Here is a 15373-nt window from a genome sequence, read left to right as displayed (position 1 = left end):
TGAGCATTTCTTCATGTGTCTATTGGCCATCCTTCTTTCCTCTTCAGAGAAGTTTCTCTTTAAATCTCTAGCCCACTTATTTATTGGGCAGTTGTTTCTTTGAAGATTTGTTGTTGGGGGACTTAATTTTTTGGGTTCCAGGTATAATTTAGATAGGAGCCCTTTGTCCATTGAATGGCTAGTGAAGATCTTCTCCCAATCTGAGGGCTATTGATCTTGCTAGCTATGGCCTTTGCCATGCAGAAGCTGTGCAGTTTTATGCAATCCCATTTGTCCAACCTTTTCTTTGATTTGTATCTGGGTCTTTATTAAGAAATTTTCAGCCTGTGCCAAGGAGCCTTAGAGTTTCTCCTATTTCTTCCTGTAATGTTTTCAGGGAGTCTGCTTTGACTTTGACTTTGAGGTCTTTGATCCATTTGGGTTTTATTCTGGTGCAGGGTGATATATAAAGATCTAGCTTTATTTATTTTTTTTTTTTGTCGGTCGTGGGGCTTGAACTCTGGGCTTGGGTGCTGTCCCTCAGCTCTTCAGCTCAAGGCAAGCGCTCTACCACTTGAGCTACAGCGCCACTTCCGGTTTTCTGGTGGTTTATTGGAGATAGGAGTTTCACGGTCTCTCCTGCCTGAGCTGGCTTTGAACCGCGATCCTCAGATCTCAGCCTCCTGAGTAGCTAGGATTACAGGCATGAGCCATCAGCGCCCGGCCTAGCTTTATTTTTCTACAGATATTTAACCAATTTTGCCAGCACCATTTACCGAAGAGGCTGTCTTTCTTCCATTCTTTTTTTTTTAGCTCTCTTATAGAAGATTAGGTGGCTGTAGGTCTGAGGGTTCATTTTTGGGTCTTCAGTTCTATTTCATTGGTCCTCAGGTCTGTTCTTGTGCCAGCACCACGCTGTTTTTATTACTATGGCTTTGTAGTAGAGTTTGAAATTTGATATTGATATTCTCCAGCACTGTTCTTTCTGCTGAGGATTGTTTTTGCTATTTGGGGTCTTTTATTATTTCCGTATGAATTTTTGGATTGCTTCTTCTATTTCATTGAAGAATGAGGTTGGGATATTGATAGGTATTGCATTGAATTTGTAGATAGCCTAGGGGGCAGTATTGCCATTTTCATGATGTTAATCTTCCCTCTCCAGGAGCATGGGAAGTTTTTCCACTTCCTTAGTTCTGCTTTAATTTTCTTTTTCAGGGTTTTAAAGTTTTCATCATAGAGGTCCTTCACTTCTTTAGTTAACTCTCCTAGGTATTTTATTTTTTGTGGGGTTACTACAAAAGGAGTTGCTTTCCTTATTTCAGCTGTGCTCTTCTCATTATTGGCATACAGAAAAGCCATTGATTTTTGAGGGTTAATTTCATACCCTGCTACTTTGCCAAAGTTTTGGATCAGCTCGAGTAACTTTGGACTGGAATCCATGGGGTGCTTTAAATACAAGGTCATGTCATTCTGTAAAGGGGGAGAGTTTTACTTCATCTTTTCCTAGTTGGATCCCCTTTATATTTGCATCTTGTTTTATTGCTGTAGCTAGGCATTCTAATACTAAATTGAAGAAAAGTGGAGAGAGTGGATATCCTTGTCTTGCTCCTGAATTTAGAGGAAATGGTTTTAGCTTTTTGCCATTAAGTATAATGCTGTAGGTTTGTCATACAGCCTTTATTATATTGCAGAATGGTCTATGGATTCCTAGTTTTTCCTGCTTTCATCATAAAGGGCTGTTGGATGTTGTCAAACATGGAAAGATTTCTGCTTGGGGAGTTAGGAGAAAGAATCAGCCTCTGCACTGGGTTCATAAATAGGGAACACTAGAAGCATATTTCTCAGAAAGATTTTCCCTGGGCTTACTTTTCCCAGCTACACTAGCAGTGTTTCGTTTTGTTTTTTAAACACAGCAGAACCTGCTATGGGAACAACTTATTTTGGCTAGCCAAAATAAGGATATGGTTTGAATATGGCATTGATTGAGAAGGTTAGTTTACACTAGGCTTTAGCTGTTTTTTGGATTTTTTTAAGTTTTAAAGTTTTATTTATATTTTACTTCATTTTTGTTATTGTTAAAGTAGTTGTACAAAGGAGTTGTCATTTAACAAAACAAAGCATTTTATGAGTATAGTGCATTTTATTCACTGTCACCCCTTTCAACATTCTCATCCATCCCTCCCAAACCCATCCCTTCCCTCACTGTTAGAAATTGCACGCCATGATCAGATTTGGCTGATTAATCAGATGTAGTTTGAATTTCGAGAGCAGCACTTTTTTTCCATCTTATTTTCTTCCCTTTAGAACTCCATGAAATAGGTTTGCTTTACACCCTGAGTTTTCATTTGCAGGGAGATTTGTCAGTAGAGTGGGAAATGAACTCTGTACAATCTTAGACTCATTTTAGTTTCCCTCCTTTATTGTTATTTTAATGCTAACATCCTTCCCTTGGTATTTCCTTGCTCTATAGGAGTTCAGTAACCACTTCTCATTCTGGAATATTTCTAGTACCATCAGCTGACAGTTAATTATCTTTCACATTAGTATCTCCCCCTAGAAAATTCCTGAGCAGCCGTTGTTACATGGTCAGATGGCTGCATGATTACTTTTCTATGTTCAGGGGTCATTGCAAAAATAATTGTGATATTGGTTGTTAATTAATTATTTACTATTAGTTGGGAAGCTCTTTTAAGATCAAGTAAAGCAAGATAGTTCAAAAATTATCTGTGCCTTTTATCTGAATGAAAGCTAAGGTGCACATTGATCTTACCTATCTAGCAATGACTGTTTTGGGTCACCCAATAGAACATCCAGGCAACTTAATAAAAATTGTGTCCAAGAATGTTCAATATAGAACTCTTTATACTAGGTCCAGTTGGAAATATTACACATGCCCACACAGAGTGCATAGACCATGACTTTTTTTTTTTTTTGGTGGGTCATGGTGCTTGAACTCTGGGCCTGAGAACTGTCCCTCAACTCTTCAGCTAGCGCTCTACCACTGAGCCACAGCACCACTTCTGGCTTTTTCTGCTTATGTGGTGCTGAGCAATTGAACCCAGGGCCTTGTGCATACAAGACAAGCACTCTACCACTGAGCCACCTTCCCAGCCCATGACATTTTTTATTATAGTACCAAGGATGAATGTCATAAATATAATACTAGACAAAGAAAACCATGGGAGAAATACTATATGAATTCCCTCACTTAATTTTTTTTTTTAAATAACAGACAAGCAGGGCACTCGTGGCTTATGCCTGTAATCCTGGCTACTCAGGAGGCTGAGATCTGAGGATTGTGGTTCAAAGCCAGCCCAAGCAGAAAGTCTAGGAGACTCTTATCTCCAATAAACCACTCAGAAAACCGAAAGTGGCACTGTGGCTCAAGTGGTGGAGTGCTAGCCTTGAGCTGAAGAGCTTAGGGACAGTGCCTAGGCCCAGAGTTCAAGCCCCATGACCCACCAAAAAATAAAAAAATACAGACAAAACTAAGGTGTAATGTACTGGGATCATGGTTAGTCTTTGAGGTATGGGGAGGGTTTGGGGGCATGTATATCTCTGGATGTTGTCCTTTAATTTTACATAAAAATCATAACTTTAACAACTTTAAAACAAAATTTTTTGGCTTGGTTAAAGATACATTTTTTACAGTGGATGTTCTTTTATATTTTCATTCTTGAAGGTTCACGTCAGGATAACCAAAGATGATGCAGCCAATCTAAATTAAAATAATACTAAAATTACTCAGGGAGTTCAGACCCCACAATACTGCAAAGGTTGAGATGGTGGGAATAGTCTGACCAGGCAGTAAGGAGATTACTTGTCTGAAGGGAATTTACACACAATGGGAAAAGCATCAAAAGTCTTTTCTTTTTATTATCACCATGTACCCACTATTCTTTATAATGTCATAGATTGTGGATGGGTGGGGGGTTGTTGGCCCAAATTTTTAATGTCTTAAATAATTGGTAAGGTTAGTATTGGACTTTTATAACATAGTATGTGCTTCACTATGGTTGCAGCATAGGATTCAGTTCCATTCATGACCCCTTCAGGAGAAGTTTGGGTCTGTAGCACTCATAGTGCTATAGCTTCCGTTGGTGGTGGTAAACAGATTTGCAAATGAGCAGTGATTGCATAGTGATTATGAAAACCCAAGTCTTGAGTTACTTCAGTTCTCTCAATTCCACATTTCTACTTTTGGAGTCTTTGTTTTTGAAATTTTCAACTACAGAAATAGAGTGATTAATACTAGAAGTAATTGTCCAGTAAAGAAAGGCCCACTATTTCCCACTAACTCCTTTTTTATAACACCAAATATAAAACTTTGAAATGTGAAAAAATGCATGTCTGGGTATTTTATTTATGATTTATGTCCCCATGTAAGTTCAATAGCAAAAGGTGAGAAAGTTTACAATATTTATGGATACTATCTAAAACTGGACAGGTGCAAGTAAAAGCAGATTGAAAACCAGACAAATGAGCTTGCACTGGTTGTTAGTGGCTATTAGGAAGCCACTGTCCATGTTAAGCACTATAGTTGAATGCTGAATTTAGCTTGGAAGGGGAAAGGGGAAATTGAGTATATAATTCTACTTACTTTTTTTGGGGGGGGGTCCAGTTGTGGGGCCTGAATTCTGGGCCTGGGCGCTATCCCTCAGCTCTTCAGCTCAAGGCTAGCGCTCTACTACTTGAGCCACAGCACCACTTCCAGCTTTTTTCTTTTTGCTTATGTGGTGCTGAGGAATCACCCAGGGCCACCTTCCCAGCCCTACTTACTTTATTTATTTTTATTTTTATTTTTTTTTTTTGGTCATGGGGCTTGAACTCAGAACCTAGGCACTGTCCCTGAGCTTTTTCACTCAAGGTTAGTGCTCTGCCTCTTTGAGCCACAGTGCCACTTACAGTTTTCTGGTGGTTAGTTGGAGATAAGAGTCTCACAGACTTTCCTGCCCCAGCAGGCTTCAATCATCAATCCTCAGATCTCAGCCTCTGTAGTAGCTAGGATTCCAGGTGTGAGCCACCAGCACCTGGCTTATTTCTTTTTATTTGAAGGCAGAAAATAGGAAGTTTTGTCTAAAGAGATAGACATTTTACCTAATACTCCAAAAAGGAAATCCAAATGCACGTCTTATTTTATTGTGTGTATATGTGTGTGTGCATGTATGTTTATGTTATATAATATCTTAAGTCTTCAGGGTAGTAAGAGCTTTTCAAGGTATTACAAGTAGCTAGTTAAAATGTGCCAAACGTCACAAAATGCAAAATCCTATTTGAGCATCTGCCTACCTCTCAATAGTCGTCACAATAGTTCATATTTTACCTGTCACCTTTGGTTTAGACAGCTATAACTACCTCCTCATCTATGTCTGTTTTTTGCTTTCTTTCTGTCTTCCCCAAACAGTGGTCAGAGGTGTCTCTTCACATCTGATCATACCTTATCGATGCTCCCGTCCTACTTTCCTAGAACTCCCATGTCCCTTTGGTCTCATGATATGAGAGTCCAACCCTCCTGCTACCCCCTGTGCATCTGCCATATGCTCTCATTTGCTGTCTCTCCTACCGTATTTTTAGTCCTCCTTGGTGACTGCTTGCCCCTCTACTCCCCACACTTCTTCTCTCTGACAGAATGTCCCTCTTTTGGATCTTAGCTACAGCAGCATCCCTCAGTGACTACCTTTGTATATTTTGTGCTGCAAAACGGAGATACCACAGACTGGGCAATTCATAAAGAACAGAAATTTCTCATACTTCTAGAGACTGTGAAGTACAGGATTGAAGCACCAACATCTTGAGGCTGCCATTGTGCAGCCTCACAGTATAAAAGGCAGAAAGGTGAGCCTGCCCAATCCTGAGAGCCTTTTCTACTCAGGCATTAATCCATCCATTAGGGCAAAACAAATGGATTAACACCTTTCTAAAGGCCCCATAAATTGAAGATTACATTTCCCTTATATTAAGACCACAGCAATGACCTAAGTACTGGAGTCTCCTCCTTCTCTAACAGACATGGCTGTCTGAAGCACTGCTATAATTTCATCACTTCTTGGCACCAGAACTCTTGAAAAATCCCCAGTCTCTACAGGATATAAGTTAGTCCCTCTGAGCCTGGACCTAAGTTATATTTTGAAACTCAGTTCTCCCAGAGTCCCTAGTCATTGTACCAGAGCCAGTGTGAGGTATAAGACCTGGCCCACTCTGTTCCTTCAGCTCTTCCCTACTTATTCCAGTCCTAGCCCTCCCGTAATTAAATCTGGTTAGAGGCCGTGCTGTCCATTATCTGAACCCTGAATGAGTGCCTTTTGCATGGTATTTATTCTCTGTAAGCCATACCATATTAGGTTGTAACCAAGTCCTGTCAAGGGCATAGAATGAGCTTCACATAATAAGTACTTGATAAAAATACATTAAATCAGTACTAAGCATTTATATCTTATAAAGCAATCTTTAGTAGGACCTGTTTGCTGTCTGGGTGCTATGATTTCTAGTTTCTTTTTCTCACTCATAACAAATGATTAGTCAGCTGTACAATCTCTTGTCTTTGCCGTCTTTCTGAAGATTTGGGTATAAGAAATTAATTCATGAATACATTTCCTGTTATACTCATTACCTGTCTCAAGTAATTGTAATCTCTCTGTACACCACCTTTGTAATAACAATAATGTATATTTAAAAAAATAAAATATTAGCATCAAAAAATAGAAAAGAATGGTATAATCACTATTATTCACTATTCCTTAATCACTGTTGTGATCGGTCAGGTTCTTTTCAACATTGCATTTGCAAGTATAAATATGAAATTCAGAGTGTAAAAAGATTGGTCTCGAGGTTGTTCTTTTTAACTCTCGCTACTGACTGAGGCTCCAGGTCCTAAAATAAAAGCAATATCAAAAAGTAGAATGAGCTTTTCCATATGCTAATTTCTTTAAAATATTGGTTGTCAGATACTTTCAGAAGCCTTTAAGATGTAGGACCTAGTTATCTAGTTGAATTTAAGATCACTGTCAGTACAAGATAGCTACATGGTACAGTAACAGAATTGACTATGGGATCCTTTTTTAGAGGAAAAAAGAATATATTAACTGCATGAGAAACAAGAGATTAAGTTAATTGAAAGAGAAGTAAGCCAGTGAGGCCATTTTCACTGCTAAACAGTCCTATCTACTCTGCTATAACCCAGAATTCATTATGAGAAACAGATTTGTGAGGTTTACTTCACTACTTTACTCCTGTGGATAGTTCAACTTTAAATCCTGGGAAGAAGCCTCAGTGAAACATTGACAAAAACACAACATGACAGTTTAATGAACAAGAGTACAATCATTTGCTGTTTAAAATGAAAATTCCTTGCATAAGCTCCCCCTTAAGCCAAATGTGTATAAAAGTGTATATTTCTTACAAAGTGCAAATATGAAATTCTATCCTATAGGATCACTAATTGCACTTTCTAGATTTCACTTTAGTGCCATCATTCCCCAAATCAAGTTGGCGGCCCAGTTCAGAAGGAGAGTGAGGAGTGAGGCACAAGTTCCAGTTTACCTTCTATAAACATCTGATGATTTCCTACAGAAAGCATTAGCAATCTTGGATTGATAACATGTGGCTCTCAGCTCAGTCTCTTCCTGTCATTTAGAATTATCCATCTAAAAGAGCCTCTCCTTAGCAGGGAGCTCTCATGTTCAGGTTCACTCTGCAGCACAGGAGCAAGTTCCCATGTTCCTCTTACTTTACTTCATTAAACTTGTGCTGCTTTACCATTTGTGTGCATTTTTGCTCAATTCTTTTTCCCAGACACCAGACCCTGGGTAAAACCAGACACCTCGGAGCAGTTTTAGTTTTTTGGGGGAAAAAAAGAAACTCATTCATGCCTTGCTTTTAGCATATAGTCTAGAGACCAATAAATCTTCGGTTGCAAGAACACAGATACTCTGATGCTGAATGTATGCAAGTAAAACAGAATGAGTACATAGTGTCTTTCAAAGGGAAGACTAACCTTTGGGCAGTGACTTGTTTCTAGCAGAGCACCTCGCTTCACACATACATACACACAAAAACCACACACATACCACAACACTGTTTAATGACCCACCCTGCTCTTCACTGTGACTCCTGGAACTAGAGAATAATTTGCACCCATTTCCTTTCCAACAGGCTGACTTAAACTGCAATATTCAAGATGATGCCGGGGCTTTTTATGGCGTAACCAGTCAATATGAGAGTTCTGAAAATATGACAGTCACCTGTTCCACCAAAGTGTGCTCCTTTGGGAAGCAAGTAGTAGAAAAAGTAGAGGTAAGTTAGCCTCAGGAAACAGAAATTTCCTTCAGGAGCAAGCCATTGCTTTCCTTTAAACTTCCATGGGCAGCATGTTGTACTTTTGCCAAAAGGCAAAATGATTTGGAAGAACTTAAAAGGAAATAGGAAGTTTGAACCAACTCTCTCTGAAATTATTCCTGTCTGGCTAGCCAGTGCTGGTCACCTCAACAGGCATCCTTAGCAACAGGTATCCTATTGGGATATGGGAGGAAAGCTGTATCAAGGCAGGCCCCACTCTACCACCAGGTCCAGGCCATGCTCAGGTTTTGTGGGTAACAGTCAAGGTGATCTGATGGCATCTGCCTTCAAAAACCCTAACACCTTGAGCTTGATGATGTTGCTTTTGCCATTTCTACTCCCTTTATTTTACTTGTTTTAAATACAAATTCAGTCTATATTACAATGAAATGCCTACAGAATTTCATACTTCTCAACCTTTAGATATTTCTTGCATTGCGCTGAGATGCTTTGCATGAATGTTTGCAGTTGGAATTTCCTTCCAAATTGTGTTTTCTATTGTCTTCTACACCAGTCCATGTGCAGTGCAGTTACCTGCAATAGATCTGGACCTCTAAGAACCAGGAGTCCAGCCTGAATGTGCAAGGATTTTGTGCTTTGGATTGAGTGTGAGGATTCCTTATGGGAGAGTAGGAAGAGGATATATTTAAGACCCTGGTCTGAGCCATGAGGTTCTGGGGTGCTTTAGATACCTCTAGCTTCCTGAACATAAGACAGGTTGTGAGAATTGGTAAGGCAGAAGAGGTAAGCTGACTTGATGTCAGGTTAGGCATGAAAATCAGACAAGACAATTTTAAGTGGAATGTAGAAACTGACTGCATATTAAAAATTAAAGGAGGGAGTGCCAAAGGTCACATTTATGCTTGTCACTATCAATGATAAAGAAATAAAAATAGGATGATTGTGGATGGAAAACTACAATTGAGGAGATAAGTAAAAACAAGATAAAGCTATGGGAATGGAGAACTAACTGCCCAGAAGAAATAAAAAGAACATAACGTAAGAGTTAAATTTGGGGAGCAGCAACCAACTCTGAGGTCAGACACAAATAGAAGAGGTTATAAACAAGGAATGGGGTCAACATGGAAACCTGAGGAGATGGTAAGGTGGTAGCCATGTAAGACAAGACTGGGAGACTTGGGAGACTGGGTGACCTCTAGCTCTCTGAGGAGGAAGCAAACTATCCATCAGTGGTTAGGAGTATGAAAGATTAGTGTTAGGCATTGTTAGTGAATAGGAAGCTATCAGGAATGGCTTCTGAAGGTGTGTTTCCTGCTTGGATAGGTGCATGAGAGAAAGATGAGCCAGACAGGTTATGTTATCTTCCTAGACTTAAGATTACTCGTGGTGCCCTCAGTGGGTTCAAAGTTCTTTGCAAGTTCAGGGAGGGAGGAAAGGTTGCTTTTGACCAATAATACAATACCAGAAATTTTCATGGAGAAGGTAGTATGAGTGTGACAGGTAGAGGTGTACCTTAAAGCCTTTATTTAGATTGTGTGTTGCCATACACTAGTGGCTCACTCCTGTAATCCAAGCTACTCAGGAGGCTGAGATCTGAGGATCACAGTTCAAAGCTAGCCCAGGCAGGAAAGTCCAGGAGAATTTTATCTCCAATAACCCACTCAGAAAACCAGAGGTGGCACTGTGGCTCAATTGGTAGAGTAGTTATCCTTGAGCTGAAGAGCTGAGGGACAGCACCCAGGCCCAGAGTTCAAGCCCCACGATGACCATCCCCCCCCCAAAAAAAAAGATTGTGTTTACATTTATTGGCTGCTTATGTTTTATTGCCAATAGATAGGCATTTGAATCAAAATCCTTCTTTTCCTTTTCATTTCTTTTCTTTCTTTTCCTGGTCCTAGGTCCTGAACTCAGGGCTTGGGCACTGTTCCTGAGCTTGTTTTTTTGCTGAAGGCTAGCACTCTACTACTTGAGCCACAGCTCCACTTCTGACTTTTTGGTAGTTTATTGGAGATAAGAGTCTTACAGACTTTCCTTCCTGGGCTGGCTTCAAACCATGATCCTCATATCTTAGCCTCCTGAGTAGCTAGGATTATAAGTGTAAGCCCAGCCTTCAAAATCATTTCTTAAATTCAGTTTTTTTAGTTGAGCAGATCTTGTTTCTTTTAAGTTACCAACTATGCAACTGTTGCTGAACTCTATTCTACCCTGTCTCTTTATCTCCTTATCCCAAATACTGTATTTTATGTTATTTTAAGGCAACTTTATAAGTAGATTCTGATACTAGGTGAAGCAATTCAGTCTCACCATTTATCCTTTTCCTATTTCTAAGACAGTAATCAGCATTTATATTTCCAAATGATGAGAGCATGTTTAATTTAATTTTTTATTGTTATTATAAAGGTGATGTACAAAGGGATTACAGTTATATAAGTGAAGTAAAGAGTACATTACTTTTCAATGTTAGCCCTTCCCTCCCTCTCTCCCAGTTCTAATGAGAACATTTTAAAGTGCAAGAAAAACAAAGTTTGAACGCTGTAATTATAATTAAATTAAATTTAGATGTTATTTTGGGGAAATGAATATATTAATTTTTTTTTTTTTTTGTCGGTTGTGGGGCTTGAACTCTGGGCTTGGGCACTATCCCTGCGTTCTTCAGCTCAAGGCAAGCACTCTACCACTTGAGCTACAGCGCCACTTCAGTTTTCTAGTGGTTTATTGGAGATAAGAGTCTCACGGACTTTCCTGCCCCGGCTGGCTTTGAACCGTGATCCTCAGATCTCAGCCTCCTGAGTAGCTAGGATTATAGGCGTGAGCCACCGGTGCCTGGCTTAATTTTTTGTTCTTAACATATATATTTTTTTATTGTAAAGATACTGTACAGAGGGGTTACAGTTACATGAGAAAGGTAATAAGAATACATTTCCTATTGAGCATTGTTAACATTCTCCTTTATTTTTCCCCTACCATCCCTTCCTCTACCTCCCCAGTCCTCCCTCCCCTCCCCACTGGATATATTGTTAATGTCAAAATTTCCAGTCATGAGCCTGTTTGCATTTCTATCTTATTTTAGGTATTTTATATGGTTTTTTAAAATAGCCTTTTAATACTGATTTGTCCCTTGTTGAATATATTTCTTAATAGTACACATAAAATTTGTGGCAGATTTTTGGATTTTGCAATATGTGTAAACAGAAGTTCTTACTGTTTTTAATATGGCTACCTGAGCAGATTCTCTTACTTAGCTCTAGTGATTTTCCTCTTAGAGTCTTGCGCTTTCAACATATAATCTTAGTGACAGCAAAAAAAAAAGAAAAAGAAAAAAGGAAGAAAGAAAAGCAAAGAAGCTTGGTGCTGGTGGCTCGCGCCTGTAATCCTAGCTACTCAGGAGGCTGAGATCTGAGGGTCACGGTTCCAAGCCAGCCATGAGACTCTCATCTCCATTCACCTACTCAGAAAAAGCCAGAAGTAGTGCTGTGGCTCAAGTGGTAGAGCACTAGCCTTGAGCACAAAGAGGTCCAGGGACAGTGCCCAGGTACCCCTAGTTCAAGCACAGAACTAAGGAAAGAGAAGAAAGGAGGCAAGTAGGCAGTATTTTATTCAAGTGCCTTTTTTGTTTTGTGCCAGTACTGGGGCTTGAACTCAGGTTCTAAGTGCTATCCCTGAGCTCTTTTCTTGCTCAAGGTTAGCACTCTACCATTTGGGGCACACTCCCACTTCTGGCTTTTTGGTGATTAATTGGAGATAAGAGTCTCATGGAGGGGCTGGGAATGTGGCTTAGTGGTAGCCTAGCATGCATGAAGTCCTGGGGTAGATTCCTCAGTGCCACATAAACAGAAAAAGCCACACATGGGCGCTGTAGCTTAAGTAGTGGAGTGCTAGCCTTGAGCAAAAGAAGCTCAGGGACAGTGCCCAGGCCCTGAGTCAAGCCCCAGGACTGACCAAAAAAAAAGTCTTATGGACTTTTTCCTGCCTGAGCTTGCTTTGAACTTCAGTCATCAGATCTCAGCCTCCTGAGTAGCTAGGATTATAGGCATGAGCCACAGGAGTGAGCCACAGGTCCCTGGCTCAAATGCCTTTTTAACAACTTATACTTGATTTTTCTCCAGTTTTTCTCCTCTGTGTGAAGAAGTCAAGCTTTAGATAGGTTGCTAGATTCCACTTGCTCGTAATTTAGAAAGTTTATGTCTCAGAAGTAATTATTATTCGCGTGTGTGTGTGTGTGTGTGTGTGTGTGTCTGTGTGTCTGTGTGTGTGTGTGTGTGTGTGTGTGTACGTACTTGGGGCCTCAGCTCTGTCCTTGAAGTTATTTTGCTCAAGGCTAGTGCTCTGTCACTTGAGCCACAGCTTCACTTCTGTCTTTGTGGTTAATTGAAGATAAGAGTCTCTCAGACTTTTTCTGCCTAGATTGGCTTCAAACCACAATTCTTAGATCTCAACCTCCTAAGTAGCTAGGATTACTGGTTTGAGCCACTAGTGCCCAGCTTAATCTATACTTTTAAAATATAGTCTAGGGCTGGGAAGGTGGCTCAGTGGTAGAGTGCTTGCCTTGCATGCATGAGACCCTGGGTTTGATTCCTCAGCACCACATAAGCAAAAAAAAAAAGCCAGAAGTGGTGCGCTGTGGCTCAAGAGGTAGAACACTAGCCTTGAGCTGAAGAGCTGAGGGACAGTGTCCAGGCCAAAAAATAAAAATAAAATAAAATATAGTGTAGCAAATTTTAATATTTAGTATCTATATGTCTCAAAAAAGAATCAGAATATTTTCCTACTTCTGTGGCCTAGCATAATATGTGACCTTGTCAGGTGGCTCACACCTATAATCCTAACAACTCAGGAGGCTGAGATCTGAGGATCATAGTTCAAAGTCAGCCCGGGCAGGGAAATCCATGAAACTGAGATAAACCACCAGAAAACCGGAAGAAGTGTTGTTGTAGCTTATGTAGTAGAGCATTCCCCTTGAGCTGAAGAGCTCAGGGACAGTGCCTAGGCTCAGAGTTCAAGCCCTATGACCAACCAAAATAATAATAGTAATAGTAATATGTGACCTTGGAAATAGTTACTCTTTAAACCTGCCTGGTAAATGGTTTGCTCTTTATATATTTTGTTAGCATCTATCTTTATTAACAGATGAAATCATATGTACGTATTGTATGCATATGCTATTTTGAAATACAGCTCAGTTGAGATGAGGCTGCTTCCTTAAATTTCCTTCAGTTAAGGTTTAATTGTATCCCATAGAGTTTGCACATTCGTTTCCTCTTCCCTTTTCCCCATTTTGTGCTAGACCTAAGGCTTGAACTCAGGGCCTGGTTGCTGTTCTTTTTTTTTGGGGGGCGGGGCTCAAAGCTAGCACGCTCTCCATATCTAGCCATATCTCCACTTCCAACTTTTTGGTAGTTAATTGGAGATAAGAGTCTCATGGTCCTTCCTGGGCTTGCTTTGAACTGTGATCCACAAATCTGAACTCCTGAGTAGCTAGGATTACAGGTGTGAGCCACTAATACCTAGCTAGAAAGACCCATTGTTTTTCTAATTCCCTTTTCAGGCAAGGTCATCTGGCACTATTTTTTCTTTCTAAGTATTTCTATGAGATCTTACATTTTGAAGTCAAAAGTATAAAAATGCTCAAATCCTTTTTTCCTCACAGACGGAGTATGCAAGGTTTGAGAATGGCCGATTTGTATACCGAATAAACCGCTCCCCAATGTGTGAATATATGATCAACTTCATCCACAAGCTCAAACATTTACCAGAGAAATATATGATGAACAGTGTTTTGGAAAACTTCACAATTTTATTGGTAATGGTTTTGTCTCCTTCTTACTTTGGCCAAGTGTACTGTGAGGCTTGTTGAGGAGAGTAAGGAAGGTGGGCCATGGCATTGAGATGTGAACCAACAGAATTTTGGCATCCCTTCAGCAAACTTGGAAGTTTGAGGTTGAAGAGAAAAGTAGAAGAGTAGGGGTCTCATCTGGCTGGGAATTTCTAAGCTTAGCAGATGCAAAGTTTAGTGAGATAATCCAAAGTAGCGGTCCTAGGTTCTCAGCTCTGCATATTAGAAGGACTGCATCCTAGGCCATTTGCATCAGGATTTCCAAGGACAGGGCCTAAGGCATGGTATTTTTTAAGTTTCACAACTAATTCCAGTGTTAGCCAAAATTGTCTCAGAAACTACCAGGAATGCAAATCTTCAATGAGGCAAAACTGAGTCATTAGTTCTGTCCTTCAAAAATACCTGGACTCAAGTCATGAAGTATTTTCAAACCCTTCTTGAAGGGGTAACATTCTACTAAAAAAAGGAAAACATAGGCAGTTAAGTCCAAGAGAAATATGAATGAGATTAGGATACAGTGTCTAAGAAGGGGAAGAAAATATTCTTTACAGACTAAAAATGCGTTATCATACTTAATGTGGGCAACTGAAGTGAAAGGTCAAGGCAGAGTATTCCGGATTCATGCTGGGAAAACTTACCAATACCCCTGCACAATGTGGCTTCCCATGATACTTAACTAGAAAGCAAAAATTGCTCATAGAAGATTTCTATGGCAAATTTGGGAAGATTATTAGAAACAGTGTTGCCCTCAAAGAACAGTTACATCAGTAATGGGCTTCATTAGGGTTATTTAAAAAAATTAAAAATACTTAGTGAAATACTCAGTGGAAACAATTTTGCTGAAAGGAACAGCAAAACTATATTGTAGTCAAATACTCAGGCCTTAGAAGAAAGCCTTTCTTTATTATTCTTTGTTACTAGGATTAAGAACTAGAATACTAGCCAGGCACAGTGGCTCATGCCTATAATCCTAGTTACTCAGGAGGCTGAGATCTGAGGATTGTGGTTTGAAGTCTGAGCAGCATAATCTGTGAGACTCTTATCTCCAGTAAACTACTCAGAAAAAAGCCAGAGGTGGTGCTGTTGCTCAAGTTACAGAGTACTAGCTTTGAGCCAAAGCCAAGGCCCAGAGTTTAAGCCCCAGGCTAGCGAAAACAACAACAACAACTAGAACTGACAAAAAAAATTGTTTACCTAGAGTTTTGGTTGCATTAGGGTAGTAGTTCTCAGTCAAGAGATGTACTCGTTTACTTTTTGTAGTGCTAT

The 15373-nt window shown here is 39.8% G+C and overlaps 1 protein-coding gene across 2 annotated transcripts in view; it reads left to right on the top strand.

Annotated features, from left to right (window-relative positions):
• The window catches only part of Tead1 (TEA domain family member 1 (SV40 transcriptional enhancer factor)), a 177266-nt gene that overhangs the window by 155799 nt on the left and 6094 nt on the right, over positions 1-15373 (top strand). For both annotated transcript variants that reach the window (XM_013028807.1, XM_013028808.1), the window contains 2 exons: positions 8131-8271; positions 13922-14074. In XM_013028807.1, coding sequence (XP_012884261.1) covers positions 8131-8271; positions 13922-14074 — 294 coding nt within the window. The remainder of the gene's footprint in view (positions 1-8130; positions 8272-13921; positions 14075-15373) is intronic.

Source organism: Dipodomys ordii, unplaced genomic scaffold, assembly GCF_000151885.1.
Source record: "Dipodomys ordii isolate 6190 unplaced genomic scaffold, Dord_2.0 Scaffold113, whole genome shotgun sequence".
Taxonomy (NCBI): Eukaryota; Metazoa; Chordata; class Mammalia; order Rodentia; family Heteromyidae; genus Dipodomys; species Dipodomys ordii.
The sequence above is the reverse complement of the archived record's forward strand: the minus strand, read 5'-3'. Positions and strand labels throughout refer to the sequence as shown.